The sequence below is a fragment of the Idiotropiscis lumnitzeri genome, chromosome 2, assembly GCF_059441095.1.
Source record: "Idiotropiscis lumnitzeri isolate Australia: NSW breed Sydney's pygmy pipehorse chromosome 2, RoL_Ilum_1.0, whole genome shotgun sequence".
Taxonomy (NCBI): domain Eukaryota; kingdom Metazoa; phylum Chordata; class Actinopteri; order Syngnathiformes; family Syngnathidae; genus Idiotropiscis; species Idiotropiscis lumnitzeri.
Window position 1 is genome coordinate 16,492,136 of NC_142392.1, and position 27,300 is coordinate 16,519,435.

The window sequence follows — 27,300 nt, forward strand, 5'->3', positions numbered from 1 at the left end:
AGAGTGGGAGAGCAGAAGAGGCAGGAAAATCCCAACCATCTTCTTCAACCTCAACAGCAAATAATGAAACAAACATTGGCCAGGGGAAGGAGTCAGACATCAACACAAACGGACAGGATGCAGTTTGGATTAATCTCCCAAATTCTAAAGACTTCCCCTGATGCTTGCTTTGAAATTATGGACATGACCAGAGCAGTTCCGAATGGATTCTCACAAACAGAGATGGAGTACAGCTCCCCCGACACTTTTGAAGAAGCAGATACAGTTGAATGGGATCCAGAGGACAGCCTTGGGAGAATATATCAAGATGAGTCTGTAGTAATTGTTGGGGTAAGGTAGAAATACTAATGCAGGTTTTAAATCATTTGAAAGAGTGGATTAATCTGCTAATTAAAATCTGTACATTTCATACTGTCATACTTTTCTTTTTCTGAAATATATTGAGATTTTGGGGGCGTTATAAAAATATGTAAAATTCCATTTTAGAAAGACTCAGTATACAGTAAATAACAGCGTAATAAATTGTTTGACAAGGCCATTAACTTGAGGTTTAACGAATAATACGTTTGTCATTTAATACATTGTGTTCAATTAATTCTTCAGAGTTCTGGGATGTAGGTGGGACCGAACAGGCTTCACAACCTCCTCTCCCTCCTGCTGCTAATGACCTGCCTTCGCAAGTTGGACAGTCCACTCAACAAGAGGTGACTGCACAGGTAGGCTCCATTGCAAGTTACCCCAAACACACTCTCTAAACTACTGACTTATTTTACACAACTGTTAAGTAATATAATATCGTATTTTGTCATTTAATGGTCCTACAGTTTACATTTACAGTTTCAGGGATTGAGGGGAACATTATCATGGAGAAGCAGCATTCAGTTTTTGTGCGACGTCACATATATAAAACATACTTCCAGAGAATTGCAAGAATGCTTAAGGTGTGAATTTCTTGAAAACAAAAATATAATTTCGGAAATGTTTGTTGTTAAATAATCTGAAGCAACACTTTAATTTGAATCCTTAACATAAATTTTAAATTGACTATTTATAGTAGTTCTGTTGGTTTTTGGGAGGTAGGGGCAAGGTCAGAGGTACAACCATTCGATTCCCACTCCATCCAATCATGTGTCCTCCACAGCCACTCACATTAATGTATGGCTTGGTGTGAATGTTTGGTGGTGGTCGGGAGGGGTCGTAGGCGCACACTCGCAGCTACGCTTCTGTCAACCTGCCCAGGGCAGTTGTGGCAAATACGTAGTTTAACACCACCATCGTGTGAATGCATGAGTGCATGAATAATGTATTCATTGTGAGCACTTTGAGTGTCTGGTAATTGTCCAGAAAAGCGCTATATAAATATGATGCATTATTATTATTGTTAGGTTTTTACTTGCATTATAGGACACATAGGATCAGGCATTATTTTGATACTCACACAATTATCGTCAAAGTTCATTTCACATTTCACCTTTGCTTTGTTGACTAAACAGTATTTTTGTTGTTTGAATGTTTATTCTTTCAGGACAGTGGACCAAATCAAACGCAAGACGTGCTCTCAATTTCAAGCAGTCTCCTGTCCCCGACAACCTCACCTGACAACCATAGCGATCCAAGGACTACATGGCATGCATCGATTTGTAGGATAAAGATTGTTGATGATCTTTTGTCAGTGTTTATGGACAGTAGTATAATGGAATTCAATTTAAAGATTAAGTTTGTAAATGAAAAAGCTATTGATGATGCTGGCGTGTCAAGGGAAGGTTACACTGCATTCTGGGAAAAATTTCTTGAACAGTGTGAGGGGGAAACAGAGCGGGTTCCAAGGCTGAGGCCAGATTTTTGTGAGGCTGAATGGCAAGCGGTTGGCCGGATCTGGGTGAAAGGGTTATTAGACCATGGTGTCATGCCAGTGAGGCTATCAAAAGCTTTCATGTTAGCCTGCATCCATGGCATTGACTCAGTTGATGTAGACATCCTTACATCATCATTCCTTAACTACCTTCCTCCCATTGAGAGATCAGCAGTTGAGAAGGGCCTCCAGGGCACAATAGAGGAAAGTGATGAAGAGGACTTGCTTGATGTATTTACAAGAATGGGTTCCCATTTCCTCCCACCAAAGACTAGCTTACAGCCTGCCATTCAAACAATGGCTCATAAAGCCCTTCTACAAGAGCCCAAGTTTATACTTGATTGTTTCGCCACAATAATGATACTTGTGCATCACAAATTACCAGATAAGCGAAGTGTGTTGTCCCTGTATGACTCCAAGAAGGCCACAGGCAAAAAAGTGTTGCAACTGCTTAAAACAACAAAGATGGTGATGTCTCAAGGAGAGCAAGCAACCTTTAACTATCTCCAACGTTATGTAAAAAATGCTGATCAAACCAAAGCTGAAAAAAATCCTGCGTTTCTGGACTGGTTCCTCTGTCATCTGTGTTGACAACATTCTGGTATGCTTCAATAGTGAAAGTGGACTGAACAGAAGGCCTGTTGCCCATACCTGTGGAGCCACACTTGAAGTACCATGCACATACAGCTCTTACCCTGAATTCCGCACAGAGTTTGACAACATTCTGTCCAGTAACTACTTAGAAATGGACATTCTTTAAATCTGACACCATGCAGAGAGTAGGCTTTTCTGTTTGTACATTAATACACTGCCATAGTTTCCACATTTTCTGCTCCACTTATTTTTATGATGGTTCCATGTTAGATGGAGCACTATCTTATTTTTGTGTGAGAAGCGGGGTTCATCGTGGATTGTTCACCAGACCAGGACCAGGAATGTTGGAGCACATGGAGAAAACCCACATGGTCAAGAGAACATGCCAAATGCCACACAGAAGGCTGAAGACTGGATTTGAGCATGCAACTTTTTAGGTGGATGTGATAACTTCTCATCCTGTGCTGCAGTTATATACATTTGATTTGATTAATTTAGCTTTGAAAAAGGCATGTTGTACGAGTGATCATCACGTTCCACAATTTTGAGGTCCTTTTGTGTGTGAAGTTGGCTTGTTCTTCCGATGATTGCATGGCTGTTCTACAGGTACTCCGGCTTCCCTCCAAATTCCCAAAAGTTCCCTAATTAAGGTCCGTTGAAGTTTCTAAATAATAATTAAAAATAATAATTGGGGAAAAAAGATGTCCCAAGACTCACAACACTTTTTTTAAGACCCAGAGTTGCCCATCAAGGGTCGAATGGTTAATTGCTGTTGATATGTAGTGTTCATACATTCTAAATTGTTAAAAAAATATTTGCTCTGTTACGAGAGTTTTTCCAGTTGCCATTCCATTTGCATCCAAAGGCTGTTCGTGAACAGATATCCTAACGTTGCCTTTCTGTCAGGTAAATTGATGTTTGTAAGAATTTGTGATTGCTAATAAAATTTGTTCTATTTCAGTGTAACATATTGCATTTTTTAAACACATGACACCACCTGCTGACCAAAGCAAGGAGTGACAATTATGTCATCATCTTTAACAGGCAAGTTTCTAAAATCTCAATTAGGATAATACAATACTACTTTATTTAAATAGCGCATTCCACAACAGCTGTCTGCAGAAATATTATTTAACATGCAGTTAGGTTCAGAAATTGTGGCTGAAGTCAGTGACCAAGACAGAAAGTGTATGTCATATTTTAATTTGAATGTAAAAGAAAATATGGATACCATACTCGCATGATTGGTGATAGGAAGGAAAAATAGTTTCACCAACAATGAATCTTTATGGCCAATGAAAACGTAATGCTTGTAAATTACAGAATTGCGGTGATGGCCTCTTTGAGGTACAAATACATGTTCACAGCCTGATATGGATCTCTTGGTAGAGTCATATCAGACTGGGCCATTAACACAGCAAACAATACAAATGCATCCGGATCACAAGGCATGGTCTTACGAAAAACACACTGGTTTTTGCACAGTTGAACTTTGTCAGGTATCGCTCGCCGGTCGGCGAGGAGGAGGTGGACCCAGAAAGCGAGGAAGCAGGGGAAAGGGTAACTTAAAGGGAATTTATGAACTGAATCAAACAACGAGGACAAACAACGTGGCGTGGACAAACTAAACGTGACTAAATAGAACGAAAGAAGACAAGTGACGAGGATCGTGACAAAACACAAGGGACCGTGGGCATGAGCATGGGGCAAGAGCATGGAGCAGGAGCGGGGGCATGAACGAGGGCATGAGCGAGGGCATGAGCGAGAAGGAGGGTGGTCGTGAAGTCCATAAAATGGCGTAGCAGGAGAAATGTTCCGACGCAGAGCTGTCGGCCAGGGGTGGATAAATAGTCCGATAATTAGGGGGAGCAGATGGGAATCAGGTGCGTGGCTGGTGGAGACGGAGTGCTGAGGGGAAACGCCCCTTCTCAGCTGACAAACATAAACAACGTGCACATGGCAGGGAGGTGACGAAAACAATAACAAAAAACACAGACATGCCCGACACGGGTCATGACAAACTTGTTCATTGTCAACAGGGGAAAGGAAGTCCCTTGTCCCATAAAGTTCAGGTAAAGCATACATCACGTTGGGCCGACCACTGGGGACATTTATGTTCTTTGAGGGCCGAATGAGATGGGAGTTCCAAACTTGGGCAGTCTCATCCAATTCATCCTGTTGAAAATAATATGCAGATAGATGTAGGAAAAGCTACACAGTCAAATCAAATTTAAAGAGCAAGAAATTACAGCATAAAGCCCCTTTTCTCTCCTTATTTGCCACTCACTCGCACCTTCATCCCACCTTTCCTCCATCTCTGTTTACCTTGGTCATTTCATATTCACTGTGTGAAACCACCACACACACGTACCACCATCTTCTTTCCCCTATCCATCCTTTTTTATTTCCTATCCTTGTTATTTCCATTAACACACTCTCATATGCACAAATACACGTTTAATAAATTACTATATTGGAATGTAGTAACTCACCTGAATAAGTCCCATGCAACAAAATTGCAGGAGGCTTTTGTCCAGAAATCCAGCATCAAAGAAGCCATTGTCTCTAAGGTCTGTGAAGAGTGATAACCAGAACTCCATACACTGGCTGCGAAGAAACCCCCACCAATATTCAATTCTTTGATTGGCGGTACTGGCTCCATCCAAGTAGCTGTCAAGGGTGCTTCCTGGTGGTATGGGGACAAGGAAACGCTGGAAGCCTTTGACATGGCCATTTTCAGTTCCAAGATCACCTCTAACGATTCGAGGACAACCCCCTAAACGCTGCACAACTCCCATGTAGTAACCTCCAATCAACTTTGGGTCACTGCTTGTTGTGTAGGCATTGAGCCACATTATTTTCCTTGAAAAGCCATCAATAGCCCCATTGATGCAAATTCCAAATGGCTTCACTTTATCATAGGAATCCAGGTGCCAAATAAAGTTCGGCCCTTTAGAGAAGTAGCTTCGTCGTCTCAGACGTCTTGCCTGCCTTAAGGACACTCCACTCGGGTCCAACTCTTTCAGCACCAGACGAACATCCTCTTTCCTGACTCGAAGTCCATGTTCTCTGCATTTACTGTACATCCATCGGTACCCGTGTAACTGTCCGGAGTGCTGCAATTGACCTCTAATAAAGTCAACCAGGACTGCCAAGTCAGTGAACGTTTTACGACGAAATAATCCTTTTTTGTTTAGCACTCGCTTCAGATGTCTTTCACTTATTTGAAAACCGTGCTTAATATCCAGAACTGATTTTATTTAATAATAATAATAATTTGCCCTTTATTAGTCCCACAATGGGGAAATTCGAGATTCGAACCCAGGCCTCCTGGGGAGACTGGGTCCTGAACGCGGCGGCGCCTTAGACCACTCGGCCATCCTGGCAGCCACTCGGCCATCCTGGCAGCCACTCGGCCATCCTGGCAGCCACTCGGCCATCCTGGCAGCCACTCGGCCATCCTGGCATTTCTTTGTATTTCAAGCCAATTTCAAAGTAAAATTCAATTAAACTCGCCCGCGGGTGAACACACGCCATCTTTGCTGCGTTTGTTTACACGGAAGATGACCCGGAAGTACATAAACGCGCATTAAAAAAAAAAACATTCACTCGAAGAAAAAACTAAACAACTTTGTATTCCCGCAAACTTTGCGAGGGAACGCAAAGATTTTGCGAGGGAACGCAAAGTTTTTTTTTTTTCTTCCGTGTCCCCTAAGGGGCTCCGTAGAATCGCGAACTCATAGAAACTACGACACAACGCCACTTTACTGCAGCTTGTTGTGAAGATACAATCACATCGCTGGTACTGTGCTGTTCCTTTACTGCCCTCTGCTGTCGAAACACGCACATGTTTCAAATCAACCTGGAAAATGGATTTCCCTTCACATCAACCATCCCAAATGAACCAAACTGTGACCACATATTTCGTGGGTCACACTTTGCTGTGCTACAATAAAACGCCGCACAGGAGTGGGAAAACTTTTCTCTGGGCCTTCTCACTGAGAGGTTTGGCGGACCGCTCCTCACAAGTGACAAAGACAATCTTGGCTGGTTGATTCAGTTGTACAGTCAGAAGGCTTGTCCGGTTGTTTTGCAGAAACTTCTCTGACAGTTCCCAAATACGAACTTGAAAAACGTATTCAACTTAACTGCCGTTGAGAGAAACTGAGACGATTTGCGTTTCTCTGTCTGGTTCTTTTTATAGTTCAACTTCTCGTTCAGTTTTTCACCTTTTTACACAGCATAATGAAGGCCAGTTGAGCAAGTGGAACAAGTGATTTTATTGATGATTGTGGAAGGCAACGATTTCATAAGCACCATTTCTTCTCACACCTTTTCCATTAAGTACGATTAAAAAGACAACTGAAAAGCATAATGTTAAAAAATGTTGTTCCAGGCAAAGGCAATCATATTCATAATGTTTGATGTAAACACCAAAACAAATCATCATCACTCAGACACATTGCTTCTTCTGACACTGATCACATTGGCTTAGTGTCAATAAAAGAGGTTTGCAAAATTAAATTGACATTTTATTCAAAATCACATTTACATCTTACCACAAAGAGTCGGTTCTTTCATTTTTTTAATCTTCAAGGATCGCTGCTTTTCTCACCAGCACAATCGTGTCTCTCAGCACTACGTTTAGTGAAGAATTTTTTAGCGCAAACACTGCAACTGAATGGCTTGTCTCCACTGTGCGTTCTTGTGTGGCTTGTTAACTGTGAATTTTGAGAGAAACCCTTGCCACAAACTGAGCAGGAAAAAGGTTTTACTACAGCGTGCTTTCTTGTGTGGCTTGTTAAACTTGACTTTATAGAAAAGCTTTCACCACAAACTGAGCAGGAAAAAGGTTTTTCACCACGGTGTGTTCTTGAGTGCGCTGTTAATTGTGACTTTTGAGAGAAACTCTTGCCACAAACTGAGCAGGAAAAAGGTTTTTCACCACTGTGTGTTCTTGTGTGGATTGTTAACGTTGACTTACGGAGGAAGCTTTTGCCACAAACTGAGCAGGAAAAAGATTTTTCTCCAGTGTGTGTTCTTCTATGTTTTGTTAAATTTGACTTTAGAGAGAAACTCTTGCCACAAACTAAGCAGGAAAAAGGCTTTTCTCCACTGTGCGTTCTTGTGTGATATGTTAAAGTTGACTTGACAGAAAAGCTTTTGCCACAAACTGAGCAGGAAAAAGGTTTTTCTCCAGAGTGTGTTCTTCTATGTTTTGTTAAATTTGACTTTAGAGAGAAACTCTTGCCACAAACTAAGCAGGAAAAAGGCTTTTCTCCACTGTGCGTTCTTGTGTGATATGTTAAAGTTGACTTTACAGAAAAGCTTTTGCCACAAACTGAGCAGGAAAAAGGTTTTTCTCCAGAGTGTGTTCTTCTATGTTTTGTTAAATTTGACTTTTGAGAGAAACTCTTGCCACAAACTGAGCAGGAAAAAGGCTTTTCTCCACTGTGTGTTCTTGTGTGTCTTGTTACCTGAGACTTCTCAGAGAAGAATTTTCCACAAACCGAGCAAGCAAAAGGTGTTTCACCACTGTGTGTTTTTGTGTGACATGTTAAAATTGACTTTCGAGAGAAACGCTCGTCACAAACTGAGAAGGAAAAAGGGTTTTCTCCAGTGTGTGTTCTTGTGTGCCTTTTTACATTTGACTGATTAACAAAACTCATGCCACAAACTAAGCAGGAAAAAGGTTTTTCACCACTGTGTGTTCTTGTGTGAATTATTAAATTAGACCTTTGCGAGAAACTCTTGCCACAAACTGAGCAGGAAAAAGGGTTTTCTCCAGTGTGTGTTCTTGTGTGCCTTTTTACATTTGACTTATTAACAAAACTCATGCCACAAACTGAGCAGGAAAAAGGTTTTTCACCACTGTGTGTTCTTGTGTGGCTTGTTAAATGTGACTTTACAGAAAAGCTTTTGCCACAAATTGAGCAGGAAAAAGGGTTTTCTCCACTATGTGTTCTTATGTGCTGTTTTAAAGAGAATTTTGAAGTTAATGATTTCCCACAGTGAGAACATACCCAACTGTCAGTGTGACATGCCCTTTCACCTTTGGCTTGCCCATCATCATCGTCCTCATGAGCGCCTGATAATGTGTCCTCATTATGTGCTTGTGATGACCCCCAGTGGTCTTCATCACCTTCTGTTGTCACGTGATGACTTGAACTGCTGCTTGTAGGCTCCGCCCCTCTGTTGTCCTCACTGTCATCGTTGTTTTCATCTTCAGTCTTTATAGGGACAACGTTCAGTGGTGACTTGTTGATCTCCTCTTCTTCCTCCTCCTTTTTGATGTGAGTCCAGTCTGGCTTCTCTTTCACAGAACGGAGATCGTTTTCACTGACGTCTGCAGGACACAGAAAGACAAATTTGGTTTGGTCAAGTCAAAGCTCATGCGGCGACTTTGTCCTATTTTCTACAGTGCTACCTTGACTTGAGCCTGCTGCACACGGATTAATGCGTGCGACCCCGATTTGGACCGGACCATGGGGACATTTCACAAAATTACGTCCTACGATGTCAGCCTCCCGTTCGCCGCACAGCAGTGATAAACGAGCATTTAAAAAGGAAGCATGTTGCGGCTGATGCCCGATTTCATTCCTGACATAGTCACAGACGTTTCTGGAAGCGAGCTGAAGTTAGCACACACAGGCTATTGTGTGCGTCTGATGGAACACCTGTTGTGGGACCCTAACATATTAATGGGGGCCACTGGGGGCCATCGCAACATAATGTCATTGATAAAATAGGAATCGTTCAAGTAAAATATGTTTACAAGTATTTCTTTTTGCATTAAGAGATAGAACTAAATGCTCCAGGGCTTGTTGGGAGAAAGGGGGGTTGTGACGTTCTCCCTTTTTAAGCCCATAGTTAGAAAAAGATGCAGATGCATTCCTTGCAGCATGCGCTTGTTCACTGATGAGATCCATGCAACCCTGGATGGATGCATTCAATGTATTTTAAATGTTTGGATGAGGTGAATCTACGCACATGTGCACAAAACAGTGCAGGGCCACCCGAGGTTCATTGACTCTCACCCGACCAAGCCAGTACAAAGTTCATAAATAAGACCAATATGTACTTGATTTTTTTAAAAAACTGAATATTTTGTGTTTTATCCACTAAAATTGACTACCCGCCATTGATGTTTTCGCCGCAGTGTGCACATTTTTTAGAGTCAGGCAGAATTCCTTCCATAAGGAATTGCTTGAACAAGATATGTCAGAGTTATTGTCAAAAACGAGACAAGCCTGCACAAATGAATCACCCAGCCAAGATTGTCTTTGTCACTTGCAAGGAGCAGTCCGGCAAAGAGAAAAGCGTTCCCGCTTCTGTGCGGCCTTTTATTGAAGCACAGCAAAGCAATTTGAATATGCAAACTCATAAAGAATGGAAAAACATGAACACTTTGACTTGATCACACCCGTCCACACTCTCCCTGTTGTTCGAATGGTTTCAGCTTACAAGACATGTTTGGGTCACACTTCTGTTCAATGCGAGCTAAACGGTTTCCTGTCAAACACGGTTCAAGACGTGCATCTGTTTTTGTGGTTTCCTGCTAAACTGCCAGCATAGACACAACTCTGTTACCACTGAACTCACGTTTTCCTGTTTAAGAGGTCCTCGTTTTTGTGACCTTCTATTAACCTATAAGCATAGTTTTGAAACATGAGGTGTCAGGTTGAAATGCCCTGAGGCCTTTGGGAGAGCTTAATTTGCTGCTGACTGAAATAGCTTAGTGCACCAGATAAAGGTGAGAGACACCAGGGAAAAAGCAGGCATTGTTGTTCATTTTTACCGGTCGTCCTGCTTCCTTCAGCTCTGTGCACCCTCTCTCTGCTAGCCCCCCAATATTAAAAGATAAAACGGCAATAACCTTGAACGCATTTCCCCAAACAACTTAATGTTGTGATGCATATTTTAAACGATAGAAAGTCGTTCTTCACAAAGCAAATGAGAGTAAGACGTGTACAAACCTGCTTTGTGTAGCACAACACGAGGCTGCTTGTAACCTTCGCCCAGCAGTTGAAGATGTTGCTCGTTCTCTTGTTTTATTCCAGAAAGTTCCTCTTTGTACTTGGGTGTCGTTCTAGCACACATTTTCAAATGATGATTCCAACAAATTGGCACTTGATCTCTGCTTGGTGATAACTCGTGAGCTTCTCTTTGTTCGACGAGACGAATGAAAGATGGCGTCGTTTTTTTCCCTTCGAGAAAATGGTCGTCACCAAAGCGGAAGAACAGGACACACCCCGCTGTGATATGATTGGCTGCTGGCTGTGTGGAGCACTCTCACCAACCCACCGACAGATGTCGCCATTTGCGATGCAAAGCATTGTTATCTTCTTCTAAACATAGAGAAAAACCTAAGATGCACATGAACAAACATTTTAGTTCCCAAATATGAACTTGAGAGATGTATTGAATTTTACTTTTGTTGCTGGTTTTCTTTTCACATCTGACACCATGTTGTTGGTTGGATAGTATTCCAAATGTATTTCTCTATTTCTCTAACAGTTGACATGGTAAAGTGATACTTTATGTCAACATGTTTGCCTTTTTACAGGGTTTTTCGCCAGCGACGTGGTTGTGAATTTTAAATTAAAATACATCACTGTTTTATTCTCTAAATGTTAGTCTTAAAAAATGATTTCAGTGTTTATAACAACTAACTTAAATATTTCGTCATTCGTTTCAGTATTCATTAAACTACAGTGATTATTTATTTCAAGATTCATTGAACTGTTTTAGTAATAATTTAGTATTCAATGTTTACTCGTGACTGTATTTCCTTTTTCAATATTTGTGTCACTATTTTGTTCAATCTTAATATTATGGAAAATTATTTAGCAAGTAAGGTTTTTGTTATTTATTGTGGCCAACTGCTTTTGAAGAAAGTGCTTTTCGGTTCTTGTACGAGAGGATTCTTTGTGAAGCCAAAACAACACGATCTTGACTGATAAGTAGGCTCAACGCAGAAAAAGTATCTTTTTGTTTTAAGATTACACAGTTCTTGTCAAATAAATCTTCATTTTCCTGTGTGCATCAGTATCTTCCCACGCACTTCTCTCACTGAGATCACTCTGCAGACTGACCCAAAAAACAATTTATTTTCCAGACTATCTCATTGATCTTCCCTAACTGCTGAAAATTCCACAACAATCTGGGGTCAGACGTGGGATAGCTGACGATCCGACGGTGAAATTCAGGGACGCTGGCGGGTGGCCTGCGGGGTTCAATTAAGACAACAGCAGCAACAAACTGCGTGATGTGGATCATCTCCTCCTTGGTGACTCCAGTCGCCATCAAGTTGCCAACTCCTGACATTCCAAAACCTTTGAGAGAAACTGAAACTACTTGCGTTTGTCTTTCTTGTTCTTTTTATCGTTCAACTTCTCGATCAGTTTTTCACCTTTTCACACAGCGTAATGAAGACCAGTTGAGCAAGTGGAACAAGTCATTTTATTGATGATTGTGGAAGATACCGATTTCATAAGAACAGTTTCTTCTCACACCTTTTCCATTAAATACGATTAAAAAGACGACTGAAAAGCATAATGTTAACAAATGTTGTTCCAGGCAAAGGCAATTAATTTCATTTAAATGTTTGATGTAAACACAAAAAAAAATCATCATCACTCAGACACAATGCACTGATCACATTGGCTTAATGTCAATAAAAAAGCTTTGAAAATTCAATATATCATATTTTCTAAATCACATTTACATCTTACCACGAAGAGTCAGTTCCTTCAGGGGTTTTTTTGTCTTTTTTTAAGCTTCAAGGATCGCTGCTATTCTCGTAGGGCTGGGCAATAAACCGAAAATTTACCGTGACCGAAATTTAATAAAATCTTTTTGCCCATGTTGGTTAATTCGGTGTTTAAAAAAAAAAGAAGTCCTTTTAGTCTGCAGCTATGTTCATGCCCCTGTAAAACGGCTTGAGCGGCTGTAGTCACGTGACTCCACCCAGCTGAACAAGAAAGAAAACTGACGACGCGGTCGTTGCTGGCGATTCAAATCCAGAAGCAGCTGACACGGCTGAAGACGACGTAATGTAAGTTGAAATTGTTCCTGTCTCGCTTGTCCCGAAAAGAAATTCCGACATCTGTCGTTAAGAAATGTTTTGGGTTCCAAAAAGACGATGTTTGAGCAAAAGAACACGAACTACAAAGTGCGTCGTAAGCACCTGAAACAGCGCGTCCAACCTTTTCTTTTTCACCACCCACAACACAACCATGCTGTTGACTTGGAGCTTGTGCTAAAAGTTCAAAGTGAGAAGCAAGGTTGGACCAGTGACAACAGCCCATAACGGAGGCGACACCATACGAGAGAACGTCTAAGAGGTGGACGTGATAGCCGAGCACAGTGTTTTTCAACCACTGTGCCGCGGCACACCAGTGTGCCGTGAGATATTGTCAGGTGTGCCGTGGGAAATTATTCAATTTGTGTACATGTGCGGTCTAGCGCCTGCAGAGTTAAGTAGTAACATGTAGTACTCTTCCAAACCAGTAGGCGGCGGCAGCAGCAGCAGGTAGTGAATTGCCTTGTGCTTGGAGACAAGCGAGAAGTGGATAGCAGAATGAAAAAAGTGGATAACAGAACGACGGTGAAAGTAATGGATATGTTTTTGAAGAGAAAAAAATGCTGACTCTGAACTGGTACCCTGGACAAAACCCAGACATAGAAGAAGGCCCTAGTATGAGTGGAGGTAAAAAAAAAAAAACAGCAAAGATGACCTGCAAAGTTTCTGCCGTGAGGCAATACAGCGAAAGCTATCTTTCATCTGGATTTACTTTTACCGGAGATGCAACGACACCGACTCCGTTGTGCTTGGTATGTGGTGAAAAGCTCTCCAACGGCGCTCTGGTCCCAAGCACGCTTAAACGCCATCTCCAAACGAAACGCCCTTTACTTCAAAACAAAAATGTGGCGTATTTTGTTGGCCTGAGTGAACACACGGAGAAACAAGCAACTTTCATGAGAAAAACCGCAAAGGTAAGCAAGAGAGCCCTTAAAGCTAGCTACCACGTCGATGAACTTGTGGCTAAATCAAAAAAAGTCTCACTCGTGGCAGAGGAATTAATACTTTGATTCCTGCCAATATATCAGCTCTGTGTTCATCCAAACAGGCACAGGTTTCACACTGAGTATAAATGTGAAAGATTTTACGATTGTTGAATTATATGCTCTCATGGTATTCTTTAGTTTAAGTAATGATATATTTAATTATATGTCATTATGTAAATTTGGGTATGTGTGTATTTTGTTGAATGTCACATATATTTTCGTTACTGTCGTAAATCTCGCGTGGTTTACGTGATGACGTTTTACGTTTGTTGAAATGCCTTTTATGGATGTTGGCTGTGGGAAGACATGTTGTGTCGAGTGACTGAAAAATAAACAGCAAGATGGAAACATCCTAAACTTGTCGTGGTGTTGTGTTGGTGCGGTGAGCCGAAAGGAAATATGGAATACGAAGCTGCAAACGCAACAGGTTATGGGCCCAGGCGCGGCACAGGAGGAGGAAGATGGCAACGGTTAGTTTTCGACGGGAATGAAAACAACTACGAACTTTGGGAGGTAAAGTTCCTCGACCATTTGAGGATACTCGGATTGAAAGACACTATACTGTCTACCGCCGCACCCGATCCACAAAAGAATGAAGAATGCTACGCGGAGCTAATTCAGTTTCTCGACGACACAAGCCTGTCATTGGTGATGAGAGAAGCGGCAGACGACGGCAAAAAGGCGTTGGAAATACTACGCGGCCATTACGCGAGTCAGGGTAAGCCCAGAATTATTGCCCTGTATACGGAATTAACTTCCTTAAAGAAAGAAACTGAGGAAACTATAACCGACTATGTCATTCGTGCTGAGAAGGCAGTAACCTCCTTGAGAAATGCAAAGGAGATAATAAGTGATGGACTGATAATAGCTATGATTCTGAAGGGCCTCCCAGAAACATACAAGCCTTTCTGCGTCCACACTACACAAAGCAGCGATGACTTAACGTTTGCACAGTTTAAAAGTCGGCTACAAAGCTACGAGGAGACGGAAAAGTTTGACTCTAACACAAAGACAGACAATGTAATGAAAGTAGACATATCATCGGTCGTCTGCTACGGATGTGGAAACCGTGGACATCTTGTGAGAGATTGCCGCCAAAGAGGGGTGACGAAGTGGTGCAACTACCACAGGAGTGCTACACACAGTGATGAGACATGCAGGAGAAAAACCAAGATGAAAGATGAAGCAAAACAAACGGCAGAAAGACAACAGGATCATGAGGAGGAAGAGACATTTGTGTTCAAGGTCAACCACAAATATCTCTCATACAATGCTAAAAGGAATGCATTAATGGTGGACTGTGGAGCAACATCACATGTTGTCAATGAGGAACACAAATTCACAACGTTTGATGAGACTTTCAACCCAGCAAGACATTATATGGAACTAGCAGACGGAACCAGGAAAAACAATGTTGCATTGAAAAGAGGAGATGCCAAGGTCTTCCTCCAGGACGCGAAAGGAAGATGTGTCGGTGTCACGTTGAAGAAAGCCTTGTATATACCAACGTACCCTCAAAGCATCATGTCAGTGAAAGCAGCTACGTCGGATGGAGCCATAGTAACATTCAAGGAAGGACAAAATGAACTCATAACCAAAGATGGAACAGTTTTCGACATCGAGGAACATGAAAGACTGTACTTCGTGAGAACGGTAAATCACAACGAACAAAACTATGATGAGTCATTTACTGACATGAAGTCAAAGGACAATGCGAATCTGACTTGTGATGTCAAAACATGGCATGAAATTTTGGGACACTGTAATATGGATGATGTGTTCAAATTGCCAAATGTGGTAAAGGGCATGACAATTACAGGTAACTCTAAAGTAGAATGCAATGTGTGCACAGAGGGAAAATTCATCAATAGTAGAAATAGGACATTGAATGCAAAAGCTAATGCACCTCTTGAGATGGTGCACACTGACTTGGCAGGCCCCATTGAACCAACTAGTCAGGATGGTTACAAGTATGCTGTTTCATTCATAGACGATTTTTCAGGGGCCGTGTCTGTTTATTTTCTCAAAAGCAAAAGTGACACACTATTAGCAACAGAAAAATTCCTTGCTGACAGTGCCCCATACGGCAGTGTCAAATGCATTAGATCGGATAATGGTACAGAATACACCAACAAAGCCTTTCAGTCGCCTTGAGGGATAAAGGAATTAGACATGAAACTTCATCCCCATACTCTCCACACCAAAATGGTACAGCCGAAAGACAATGGAGAACACTCTTTGAAATGGGACGGTGCCTGTTATTAGAAAAGGGGTTACCAAAAGTGCTGTGGCCTTATGCTGTCCAAAATGCTGCTCATATCCGTAACAGATGTTACAATGACAGGGTTAAAAACACTCCATATTTCATGATGACAGGAAGAAAACCAGATCTTTCCAAACTGTGGGTGTTTGGATCAGAATGTTATGTATACAAGCACAATCACAAGAAATTAGATGCAAGAGGTGAAAAGGGGATTTTTGTGGGGTACAGTAAAAACAGCCCTGCATATCTGGTGTATAACCCACAAACTGAAAAAGTATCGAAACACAGACTGGTAAAATTCATCAAAAATAAGTGCATGGAAAGAGAGACACAAACAGATGAATTGGATTCAGAAATCATGGGAAGCAGGAGTACATTTTCTAACACTGAGGGTTTTGAAGATAAACCACACGATGAAGTTGGCAGTGAAAGTCATGACTTTAATGAGAACGAGGGCATGATAAATACAGATGTGTCACAGTATGATGAGGCGTCAGAAACACTAGGTGACAAAATGAAAAATGCAAGTCCTGATTACGGTACAAACCACCGCTATCCAAAAAGAGAAAAGAATCCTCCAAAATACTTAAATGATTATCTGACAGACCTCAATGACAACGATATTGCTAACACAAATGTTGATCATTGTTACAGAGCCATATGTGACGTTCCACAAACGTATAGTGAAGCTCGGATGTCGGTCGAGGCACCCTGATGGATACAAGCAATGAAGGAAGAAATTCAATCACTCCAAGAAAATGAAACATTTGAACTGGTTTCTTTACCCGAAAGCAGGAACTTAATAGGGGGGAAATGGGTATATGCCTTGAAAGAAAATTCAGAAAGAGGAAAAGTATATAAAGCTAGATACGTTGCTAAGGGCTACAGTCAAACAGAAGGCATTGACTACCATGAGACGTTTGCTCCAACAGCTAACATCACATCTGTACGGGCTTTGATGCAGATAGCAGTCCAAAACAATCTCATCGTCCACCAAATGGATGTAAAAACAGCTTATTTGCATGCGCCGATAGATGAAGAAATCTTCTTAGAGCAGCCTGAGGGTTTTGAAAAGACATCAGAAAAAGGCGAGAAGTTGGTATATAGGCTAAAGAAATCCCTCTATGGCCTTAAACAATCTGGAAGGAACTGGTACAAGCTTCTAAATGATCACCTAGAGCAAGGAAATTTTGTGAGAAATCTATCTGATCACTGCGTATACAGGAAACAGATAGAAAATGAGGTGATCATTATTATCATTTGGGTAGATGATCTAATAGTGGCAGCAAGCAACAGTGATCTACTTAATAAATTCAAAGACACCATGAAATCCAGGTTCAATATGAAAGATTTGGGCAAAATATCGTACTTCTTGGGCATTCAGTTTGAGCAAAAGGGTGAAGAAATCAAAATGAGTCAGAAAAGGTATATCGTCAAAGTGCTTGAAAGATTTGGAATGTCAGACTGTAAACCCAGATACACACCAAGTGAACCAATACTGGGGGTGAATGAAGAAAGTAATAAAAATGAGATGGCCAACCCTAAAGAGTACCGTGAGATTGTAGGTAGCCTGATTTATGCCATGACGTGTACAAGACCAGATATCAGCTGGATAGTGAGCAAATTGTCACAAACACTTGCAAACCCAAAAGCATGCAATTTAGTGACTGCTCAACATGTTTTGAGATATCTAAAAGGTACCATGGATTACGAATTAATATACAAGAAAAATGATGAAGATTTAAACCTGGTGGCGTTCAGTGACTCTGATTGGGCATCATCTGTAGAAGACAGACGTAGCACTACGGGCTACTGCTTCAGCATGACAAAACAAGGCCCTGCAATCTCATGGAAGTCGAAGAAGCAGCCTATAGTGGCTCTTTCGACTTGTGAAGCCGAATACATTGCTTTGGCAACCACGACACAAGAAAGCATGTATTTAATTCAGTTGTTAAATGGTATGGATCATACAACATACAGTTGCACCAGGATTTATGGAGACAATCAAGGGGCCATTGCTTTGACCAAAAACCCAGTGAATAGACAGAGATCTAAACACATTGATGTTAGGTTTCACTTCATCCGTGAAGCACTTCAAAATGGAAAAATAGACATTGCATACTGTCCGTCAGAAAACATGATTGCAGACATATTAACAAAAGCAGCATCTAGGATTAGGATTGAAAAATTTAAAACTTGGTACTTTGGAAATTAAAGGTCATTGTTTTGAGCTGATGAGAGCAAGGGAGGGTGTTGAGTTATATGCTCTCATGGTATTCTTTAGTTTAAGTAATGATATATTTAATTATATGTCATTATGTAAATTTGGGTATGTGTGTATTTTGTTGAATGTCACTTATATTTTCGTTACTGTCGTAAATCTCGCGTGGTTTACGTGATGACGTTTTACGTTTGTTAAAATGCCTTTTATGGATGTTGGCTGTGAGAAGACATGTTGTGTCGAGTGACTGAAAAATAAACAGCAAGATGGAAACATCCTAAACTTGTCGTGGTGTTGTGTTGGTGCGGTGAGCCGAAAGGAAATATGGAATACGAAGCTGAAAACTCAACACCTTTATTTCATAGTTTAATGCGGTTCAAAAGTACACTGAATAAAGACATTATTTTGTGTTTAAAATGTTCAGTAAGGTATAATTGTCAGGTGTTTTGGTTTAAAATCGTAGTAAAGGGGGGAACTTGTTTTTTCTTCTACATGTATAAATTGTTGTTTCGGGACATGGGCATAGATGCACACAATGGCAAGAAGAGGCAATGTACCCTGAAGAGAAGGCAAGAGGACAAGTCACGTTTGTGTGAAGATTTGTAAACCTTTATTCCTTTTGAGTGAATGTGGCCAATGAGGTGAATATTGTGCTATTTACTTTAAGTTTCTTTATTGTTTTGTGAGCCATCCTTATTTGTGTGCTCTATCCGTTTATATCCAGGGGTGCACAAAACTGGTACGCAGGTACGCATGCGCAACAGAAATCAGGGATGCGTAACGTCAAGTGCGTCACGATGCGCCCTTGCGTACCTGTACACACTGCCATCAATCCACTATTTCATCAGAAGCACAACGAACGAGGTGAAAAATGCCAAAAAAAAACCAACAGACTTGAAGCAAATTTTTGGGTCTTTCACCACCAAAAAAGAAACAGCCAAGCGAGCCTGAGCCAAACTAGAGAGCATTTTCGAAAAAGTGGCTCCAAGATCTGCCGTGGCTTGAAGCTAATGATGAGCGTACTGAAATGTGGTGCAAGATTTGCCACTCACATCCACATATAGCTGATAAAAGAGGTGCGTTTTGCTCAAAGACCTGGGTCTGCTTTTTGATGGATCCGAGGACATCACAAAAACTGAGCAGGAGATCGTTTACGTCGTGTCGGTGTCCAGTGACGGCGAACTTACCTCAGACTTCGTTGGACTAATTGAACTGGGTGCTGATCGAACCGCACAAGCCATAAGTGACGGACTAGTGAGACTTTTCGAGGACGCAGGCTTGAATAACTGGGCCGCTAAACTGGTCGCTGTGTGCACGTTAACGTTGGAGCGTACAACGTAATTGTGCCGAAACTTAAGCAACTCGCTGCAGTTGGAGGCTCCGTGGTGCACATTTTGTGCACCGCAGACACTGGAGAACTGAGCCAAGTCAGGTGATCACGGTGTGCCTTACTGTGTCACATTTAAAGCTGATGCAGTTTTATTTACAGAAAGGTGGTGCAAAAAAACACTGAAACACTGAAGAAATTGTGCAAAGAAAATGGGATCTCTTTTGTGGAGTAAGTTTTATAACGTCAGGAGGACATCGAGGAAGAAAAAAAAAAGACGTGAGTACCCCACACTATCTCCTGGTACTCATGTGAGTAACCCATGAAAAATATTATGTGCACCCCTGTTTATATCGCTGTTTCTTAGTTCTGACGGCATTGTTGGGGTGTTGTTTTAACATGTAAAAAGACTTGTCGATAACATTAAATGTCTGTTGAAACCGAAGAACGAAGTTGAGCTTTGATTGAACTCGAAAGGAGTAACACCGAGTGCCTGTTGAAGTAACTATTCCAGACCACGCCCATAATGGCATAAAAATGATGTATGAGGTAGTGAAGGACGTGTTTGTTGAAAAGTAGTTATATTACATTTGGAAGCAGATATTAATAAAGGAAAAACAACTGGTTATTTGATTTTCATTTTAAATAATAAATTCCAAAATTGAAATACAGCTTGTTTGTTTTCTGCAACAAGGAAGGAAACGTCTCAAAACAGCTTGAATTTAAAATTTTGTTTCGACTACAAAAATAGAATATAACACGAGCAAAAATGGAAAAACGGCTTTTCTATTTATTTGAGATTCCCGGAAGTGGTCGGAGAGGGACAACTTGAAAGACTGCAATTGCGTTTTCTCGCCTGTAGGTGGCAATGTTTTCCACAGTTTTGAATGAGCTAAGACGGGTTTTATCGCCATCTACTGTTTAATAAACAACGACTTTTAAAGTTTGTGGTATATTATTGTTGTAGATGTGCGGGTCTGGCCCAGCTTCCCTCCGGACAGGTCGACAAGCAAGGCTGGAGTGGTGATATAAAAAAACTTCTGAGACACTCTGGTGGTTGGAAAAAGATTGTATTGGTGTCAAATTAGCTGATGCCAGAAGTTCCCCCAAAAAACAACAGTTGCACTATGTTAGAAGTAGAAATGAAGAATTATTACCATCCATAAATTACAACGTATGGAAATACAAACGTAAAATGTTGTTGGGTTTCTCACCTGTTTCACACTCTTTACTTCGCCAGCTCTCTCGTTTGTCACTTTTTCCTGTTTGCTTGTGTTTTGGGTTGCGATTTTTCATTGGCTCTCTTCATCATTGAGGTCAGCGTCGATCTGAAGTAACTCAATGTCGGTGTAATGTGTGCAAAAATATACTTTATTTCTAAAGCGCATTTCACGTATATGGGTTTAAACTTGAATTGCTGTCTGTTTTGTTTTTTCAGCGTTACCCGTTTACATTAAGTACACTAAAGTCCATCAAAGGCTATTAATTACATAAATCCTACAATAAAGCATAACTTTAACTCTATTGATGAAAGTAAAGTTTAATTTAGGCTATTAAGTAACTCAGTGGTGGGCCTTCAAGGTCTTCTCTGTTGGCCGAACATAATCAATAAAAAAAAATGATCATAATCTTCACATTGATGTCATATTATAGCTGAGCGTTGTATTTTTAGGTGAGAGTTTTTAATCCAATCAGAATTCCGCTCGCTCGTGTTGCCGGGCAGGTTTCACAATACGGGGAGCGGGCATTATGCGTTCCGAGGCCTTAAGATGCAATTGTGCGAGCATCTCTTCTGTCAAAGTCAATGAGCGTTCATATTTGTTAGACGGTTGCGATAGCCAATCAGATCACGAGTTGGTTACAGTGAGCCTTCTCGCTGGCCTTATGCTGAGGGTGATGAACGCGTTTTGTGATTGGATGCTCACTCGTGAGGGGGCAGCGCTGTGCCGAATCAACACACCCAAAAGTCGTAACTGGCGACCGTTCGAAAATCTGAAATATATTCTTGCTTTTTTTAAACCACAATGGCCAAAGGAGGGAAAAGTGTGAATTTAATTGCAGATAAACTTGCAAGGACATTTTCAAGTCGGACCTTTCAAGAGAAGCTATATCGTCCAATACTCACTTAGTGGTGCTTAAGTGTGTTTCTGGATATTATTTGTCCAGCCGTGGTGTCATAAATGATGGTATTTTGATGGGGATTCATTCAAGTAGGACAAAGTAGGACTTCACTGAAGGCACCTTAAATTACTTCCATACCCTGGAAGGTCACTGACCAGGCGAGAGAATTGCCCCCACCATAAACAATGCTCAGGCCTATTTTCTCTCAGGGCAGTATCTGGTTACATCGGAACTTCAGAACCAAGACTGGTCACTTCTGTGAGCTCCAGTCCCTTCATAGTTTCATAAAGAGAATTACTTCCCATATCTAAATTAGGCCATTTAAAAATACACAACTTTTTTTTCCATTTATTTCAATGTATATTTAAGCTTTCTTATGTAATAATACAATATTTATTCAATTATTTTAATGTTAAATTATATCAATATTAATTTAAACCTTTTTATTTCACACTTGAATATTTCTTAACATATTTGTTCTTTTGAATTTGGATGCCATTTAAATTATTCCATCCATCCAGCCATTTTCTGCCGCTCATCCGGGGTCGGGTTATTGAATTAATTTTTTAAGTATTTTTTATAATTCAATATTTATTTCAAGATCAGGACTCTTCTCTAATAGTTCAATATTTATAAAATGTTTCTATATTTGTGATTAATTGAATTAAGTCTGTATGTGATTTCCAATTTTACATTTTAATATTTTCCCATTTCACTATATAAATAATCCAATGTATAAAAAATATGATAAAGCATGAAAAGAAATGTTTGGTATATTTGACAAATGATTTAAGTTTTTCCGAAGTGAGATTCTGCTTAGAAACAAACCCCAAACGCTTGATAGAGCTCTACCTAGAAAGTGGTTTTAGCTCGTCAGAAATGTATTCAGAAAGCGAAATATTAAATGTATCTGAGGGGATATTTGAAGAGTTTGAGTTATGTTCAATGGACCATACATATACGAGCCAGCCAAACACAACGAGAAAACCAGCGCTGACTCCAGTCGCCATCAAGTTGCCAACTCCTGACATTCCAAAACCTTTGAGAGAAACTGAGACGATTTGCGTTTCTCCTTCTGGCTCTTTTTATCGTTCAACTTCTAGTTCAGTTTTTCACCTTTTCACAGCGTAATGGAGGCCAGTTGAGCAAGTGGAACAAGTGATTTTATTGATGATTGTGGAAGGCACCGATTTCATAAGCACAGTTTCTTCTCACACCTTTTCCATTAAGTACGATTAAAAAGACAACTGAAAAGCATAATGTTAAAAAATGTTGTTCCAAGCAAAGGCAATTATTTTTATTTACATGTTTGATGTTAACACACAAAAAAACTCATCATCACTCAGACACAATGGTTCTTCTGGCACTGATCACATTGGCTTTGTGTCAATAAAAGAGCTTTGCAAAATTCAATTTCATATTTTATTGAAAATCACATTTACATCTTACCACAAAGAGTCGGTTCTTTCATTTTTTTCCTTCTTTTTTTAATCTTCAAGTATCGCTGCAATTCTCACCAGCACAATTGTGTCTCTCAGCATGCTGTTTAGTGAAGAATGTTTTAGCACAAACGCTGCAACTGAATGGCTTGTCTCCACTGTGCGTTCTTGTGTGGATTCGTAAATGCAACTTTTGAGAGAAGCTTTTGCCACAAACTGAGCAGGAAAAAGGTTTTTCTCCACTGTGCGTTCTTGTGTGGTTTGTTAAATGCAACTTTTGAGAGAAACTCTTGGCACAAACTGAGCAGGAAAAAGGTTTTTTACCACTGTGCTTTCTTGTGTGCCTTACTAAATGAGACTTTCGAGAGAAGCTCTTGCCACAAATTGAGCAAGAAAAAGGTTTTTCTCCACTGTGTGTTATTGCGTGCCTTGTGAAATTAGAATTATCGGAGAAGCTTTTACCACAATCTGAGCAGCTAAAGGTTTTTTCACCACTGTGTGTTCTTGTGTGATTTGTTAAAAATGACTTTACATTAAAGCTTTTGCCACAAACTGAGCAGGAAAAAGGTTTTTCACCACTGTGCTTTCTTGTGTGGCTTGTTAAATGCGACTTTTGAGAGAAACTCTTGCCACAAATTGAGCAAGAAAAAGGTTTTTCTCCACTGTGTGTTCTTGCGTGCCTTGTGAAATTAGAATTCTCTGAGAAGCTTTTACCACAATCTGAGCAGGAAAAGGGTTTTTCACCACTGTGTGTTCTTGTGTGGCTTGTTAAATGTGACTTTAGAGAAAAGCTTTTGCCACAAATTGAGCAGGAAAAAGGTTTTTCCACCACTGTGTGTTCTTGTGTGGCTTGTTAAATTTGATTTTAGAGAAAAGCTTTTACCACAAAACAAGCAGGAAAAAGGTTTTTCTCCACTGTGCGTTCTTGTGTGCCTTACTAAAGAAGACTTTCGAGAGAAGCATTTTCCACAAACTGAGCAGGAAAAAGGTTTTTCACCACTGTGCTTTCTTGTGTGGCTTGTTAAATGCGACTTTTGAGAGAAACTCTTGCCACAAATTGAGCAAGAAAAAGGTTTTACTCCACTGTGTGTTCTTGCATGCCTTGTGAAATTAGAATTCTCAGAGAAGCTTTTACCACAATCTGAGCAGGAAAAAGGTTTTTCACCACTGTGTGTTCTTGTGTGGCTTGTTAAATGTGACTTTAGAGAAAAGCTTTTGTCACAAATTGAGCAGGAAAAAGGTTTTTCACCACTGTGTGTTCTTGTGTGGCTTGTTAAATGTGACTTTAGAGAAAAGCTTTTGTCACAAAACAAGCAGGAAAAAGGTTTTTCTCCACTGTGCGTTCTTGTGTGCCTTACTAAAGAAGACTTTCGAGAGAAGCATTTTCCACAAACTGAGCAGGAAAAAGGTTTATCTCCGCTGTGTGTTCTTGTGTGCGGTTTTAACGACAGCTTTGAAGTTAATGAGTCAGTGTGACATGCCCTTTCACCTTTGGCTTGCCCATCATCTTCATCATCATCATCGTCATGAGCGTCTGATAATGTGTCCTCATTATGTACTTGTGATGGCCCCCAGTGGTCTTCATCACCGTCTGTTGTCACGTGATGGCTTGAGCTGCTGCCTGTAGGCTCCGCCCCTCTGTTGTCCTCACTTTCATCCTTGTTTTCATCTTCAGTCTTTATAGGGACAACGTTCAGTGGTGACTTGTTGATCTCCTCCTCCTCCTCCTTTTTGATATGAGTCAAGTCTGGCTCTTCTTTCACAGAACGGAGATTGTTTTCACAGACGTCTGCAGGACACAAAAAGACAAACACAAATTTGGTTTGGTCAAGTCAAACCTCATGTGGCGACTTTGTCTTATATTGTTTCTACCGTGCTACCTTGACTTATGCCTGCCGCACACGGAGCAATGCGTGCGACCCCAACTTGGACCGGACCATGGGGACATTTCACAAAATTACGTTTGACGATGTAAACCTCCCTTTCCTAGCAGCACAGCTGTGATAAACGAGCATTTAAAAAGGAAGCACCCCTCTGTTGTCCTCACTCTCATCCTTGTTTTCATCTTCAGTCTTTATATGGACAACGTTCACTGGTGACTTGTTGATCTCCACCTCCTCCTTTTTGATGTGAGTCAAGTCTGGCTCCTCTTTCACAGAACGGAGATCATTTTGTCTGACGTCTGCAGGACACAAAAAGACAAATTTGGTTTGGTCAAATCAAAGTTCAGGCGGCGACTTTGTCTTATATTGTTCCTACCGTGCTACCTTGACTTGTGCCTGCCGCACACGGAGCAATGCGTGCGACCCCGATTTGGATCGGACCATGGGGGCATTTCACAAAATTACGTCCTACGGTGTAAACCTCCCTTTCGCAGCACAACAGTGATAAACGAGCATTTAAAAAGGAAGCATGTTGCGGCTGATGCCGATTTCATTCCTGACATACTCACAGACGTTTCTGGAAGCGAGCTGAAGTTAGCACACACACGTCTGATGGAACACCTGTTGTGGGACCCTAACTTTTTAATGGGGGCCACTGGGGGCCATCGCAACATAATGTCATTGATAGAATAGGAATCCTTCAAGTGAAATATGTTTACAAGTATTTCTTTTTGCATTTATGGATAGTTTCATCGTGGGTATTTTTGCTTCCATTATAATCTGGATCCCTAAAAGAATTAAAGGGGCCCTGGCATCAGAGTCGCTATTTATTGCATGATTTACATTTAGCCTGCTAGTACATTCCAACATTCCCCTTTTTATTTTTTATAAAATTTCTGTTTTTAAATAAATTTTAAAACAACATTATGTTTGAAGAGTCAAAATCCCTACACATCAGCATTAAGCAACAACACTTTCACTCTGACTTTCATGTTGACATATTTGAATAATGACTGTATATTTTAAAGTTATCCAATATGTATTCAAATTCGACTAAGATACACCAAAATATTTTAAGAGTTCACTGAATTATTTTGGAACTGCAATGATGCTTAACAGCCATAGGGTGTCAGTAATGAGTAACAAAGTAACACAACACCTCCCATTGTTCCGTCATCATTGTCATTTGCATAAATGATCAAGAACTATGAGTTGCGGGGGAGATGCAAACCATCTGGGACACAGGAACTTTATGACCAGGAACTAAATGTTCCTGGCCTTGTTGGTAGAAAATGGGGTTGTGGCGTACTCCCTTTTTAAGCCCATAGAAAGCTAAAGATGCAGATGCATTCCTTGCAGCATGCGCTTGTTCACTGATCGAGATCCGTGCAACCCTGGATGGAGGCATTCAATGTATTTTAAATGTTTGGATGGGGTGAAACTACGCACATGTGCACAAAACAGTGCAGATCCACCGGAGGTTCATTGACTCTCACCCGACGAAGCCAGTACAAAGTTAATAAATAAGACCATTACGTGCTTGATTTAAAAAAAAAAACTTAATATTTTGTGTTTTATCCACTAAAATTGATCAACCGCCATTGATGTTTTCGCCCCAGTGTGCAGATTTTTTAGAGTCAGGCAGAATTCCTTCCGGAAGGAATTGCTTGAACAAGATATAAATACCAGAAAATGTAAAATGTTAAATAATCAGTTCAAATTTTATAAAAAAAATAAAAAAACATGGAGTTCACGCCCCCCTATTGGTTATTCTTTGGCATATATTTTCTGCACTGATTTCATTTGGCAAAAACAAATGTTCAGCAAACCGACGAGCAATATTTAAAAATAAAACGGCAATAACCTTGGACGCATTTCCCCAAACAACTTAATGTTGTGATGCATATTTTTAACGATAGAAAGTCGTTCTTGACAAAGCAAATGAGAGTAAAACGTGTACAAACCTGCTTTGAGTGGCACAACACGAGGCTGGTTGCAAACTTCGTCCAGCAGTTGAAGATGTTGCTCGTTCTCTTCTTTTATTCCACAAAGATCCACTTTGTACATGGGTGTCGTTCTTTCACACATATTCAAATGATAATTCCCAAAAATCCGCACTTGATCTCTGCTTGGCGATGAGTCATGTGCCTCTTTTTGTTAGCAGCTAGCTAGCTAACAAGCTAAGCTAACTACGCCGAAAAGCATCAACGCGCGAAGATGAGGTTATCGGGACACAAAGACTTAATGAATTATGTCGTAGTCCTTTAGAGTAGCACTGGACATCCTTTGAGAAAATTACAGTCAGTTCCACACTAAATCAGAAGAATTTAGCGGTGAACTGCTTTTGTTCCGGTGTGGACGGGTCGGTGGATGTGGTCGAGGTCCTTCGGAAGCTGCGCGCTTGCTTATGACGTCATGCTTTAAGCGCGTATTTTCCATATATATTTCTTTGCCTCAGTGGGTTTTATTTACACCTGGATGTTCTATTTTAATATTTATTTTATATAATATTTTAATTCGGTTGATAAAA

The 27,300-nt window shown here is 40.6% G+C and overlaps 4 protein-coding genes and 1 pseudogene across 4 annotated transcripts in view; 2 read left to right on the top strand and 3 right to left on the bottom strand.

Moving 5' to 3' along the window:
• The window catches only part of LOC148341826 (uncharacterized), a 447,376-nt gene that overhangs the window by 94,664 nt on the left and 325,412 nt on the right, over window positions 1–27,300 (top strand). The gene's annotated exons all lie outside the window — the stretch shown is intronic.
• On the top strand, window positions 184–3,382 carry LOC148341829 (uncharacterized; annotated as a pseudogene).
• LOC148341830 (uncharacterized) lies at window positions 3,764–5,696 on the bottom strand. The gene is made up of 3 exons (XM_088288999.1): window positions 4,939–5,696; window positions 4,465–4,621; window positions 3,764–3,936 (listed from the first exon to the last, which is right to left on the bottom strand). The coding sequence occupies exons 1-3, from the start codon at window positions 5,530–5,532 to the stop codon at window positions 3,764–3,766; spliced, it is 924 nt and encodes a 307-aa protein (XP_088145125.1). The 5' UTR covers window positions 5,533–5,696.
• Window positions 6,515–15,834, bottom strand: LOC148341831 (uncharacterized). The gene is made up of 5 exons (XM_088283804.1): window positions 15,794–15,834; window positions 15,590–15,665; window positions 8,092–8,418; window positions 7,453–7,923; window positions 6,515–6,550 (listed from the first exon to the last, which is right to left on the bottom strand). Exons 1-5 carry the CDS (start codon window positions 15,832–15,834, stop codon window positions 6,515–6,517), a joined length of 951 nt encoding a protein of 316 aa, XP_088139930.1.
• Window positions 23,622–26,840, bottom strand: LOC148341832 (uncharacterized). Its single transcript, XM_088288620.1, has 3 exons — window positions 26,735–26,840; window positions 24,935–25,069; window positions 23,622–24,676 (listed from the first exon to the last, which is right to left on the bottom strand). Exons 1-3 carry the CDS (start codon window positions 26,835–26,837, stop codon window positions 23,628–23,630), a joined length of 1,287 nt encoding a protein of 428 aa, XP_088144746.1. The 5' UTR covers window positions 26,838–26,840; the 3' UTR covers window positions 23,622–23,627.

What these genes read in the sequence shown, in the direction of transcription:
- LOC148341830 (XM_088288999.1), bottom strand. Translation starts at nt 5,532, where the DNA reads ATGTACAGTAAATGCAGAGAACATGGACTTCGAGTCAGGAAAGAGGAT. An exon ending in GTTGCATGGGACTTATTCAG is followed by an intron (nt 4,622 to 4,938) that starts GTGAGTTACTAC and finishes TATTTTCAACAG; the next exon opens with GATGAATTGGATGAGACTGC. An exon ending in TGTTGACAATGAACAAGTTT is followed by an intron (nt 3,937 to 4,464) that starts GTCATGACCCGT and finishes TACCTGACAAAG; the next exon opens with TTCAACTGTGCAAAAACCAG.
- LOC148341831 (XM_088283804.1), bottom strand. Translation starts at nt 15,834, where the DNA reads ATGAGCAGCATTTTGGACAGCATAAGGCCACAGCACTTTTG. An exon ending in ATAAGGCCACAGCACTTTTG is followed by an intron (nt 15,666 to 15,793) that starts GTAACCCCTTTT and finishes TTATCCCTCAAG; the next exon opens with GCGACTGAAAGGCTTTGTTG. An exon ending in AAAAATCTTTTTCCTGCTCA is followed by an intron (nt 6,551 to 7,452) that starts GTTTGTGGCAAA and finishes GGGAACTGTCAG; the next exon opens with AGAAGTTTCTGCAAAACAAC.
- LOC148341832 (XM_088288620.1), bottom strand. Translation starts at nt 26,837, where the DNA reads ATGTACAAAGTGGATCTTTGTGGAATAAAAGAAGAGAACGAGCAACAT. An exon ending in TGTTGTGCCACTCAAAGCAG is followed by an intron (nt 25,070 to 26,734) that starts GTTTGTACACGT and finishes TGTGTCCTGCAG; the next exon opens with ACGTCAGACAAAATGATCTC. An exon ending in AGATGAAAACAAGGATGAGA is followed by an intron (nt 24,677 to 24,934) that starts GTGAGGACAACA and finishes TGTGTCCTGCAG; the next exon opens with ACGTCTGTGAAAACAATCTC.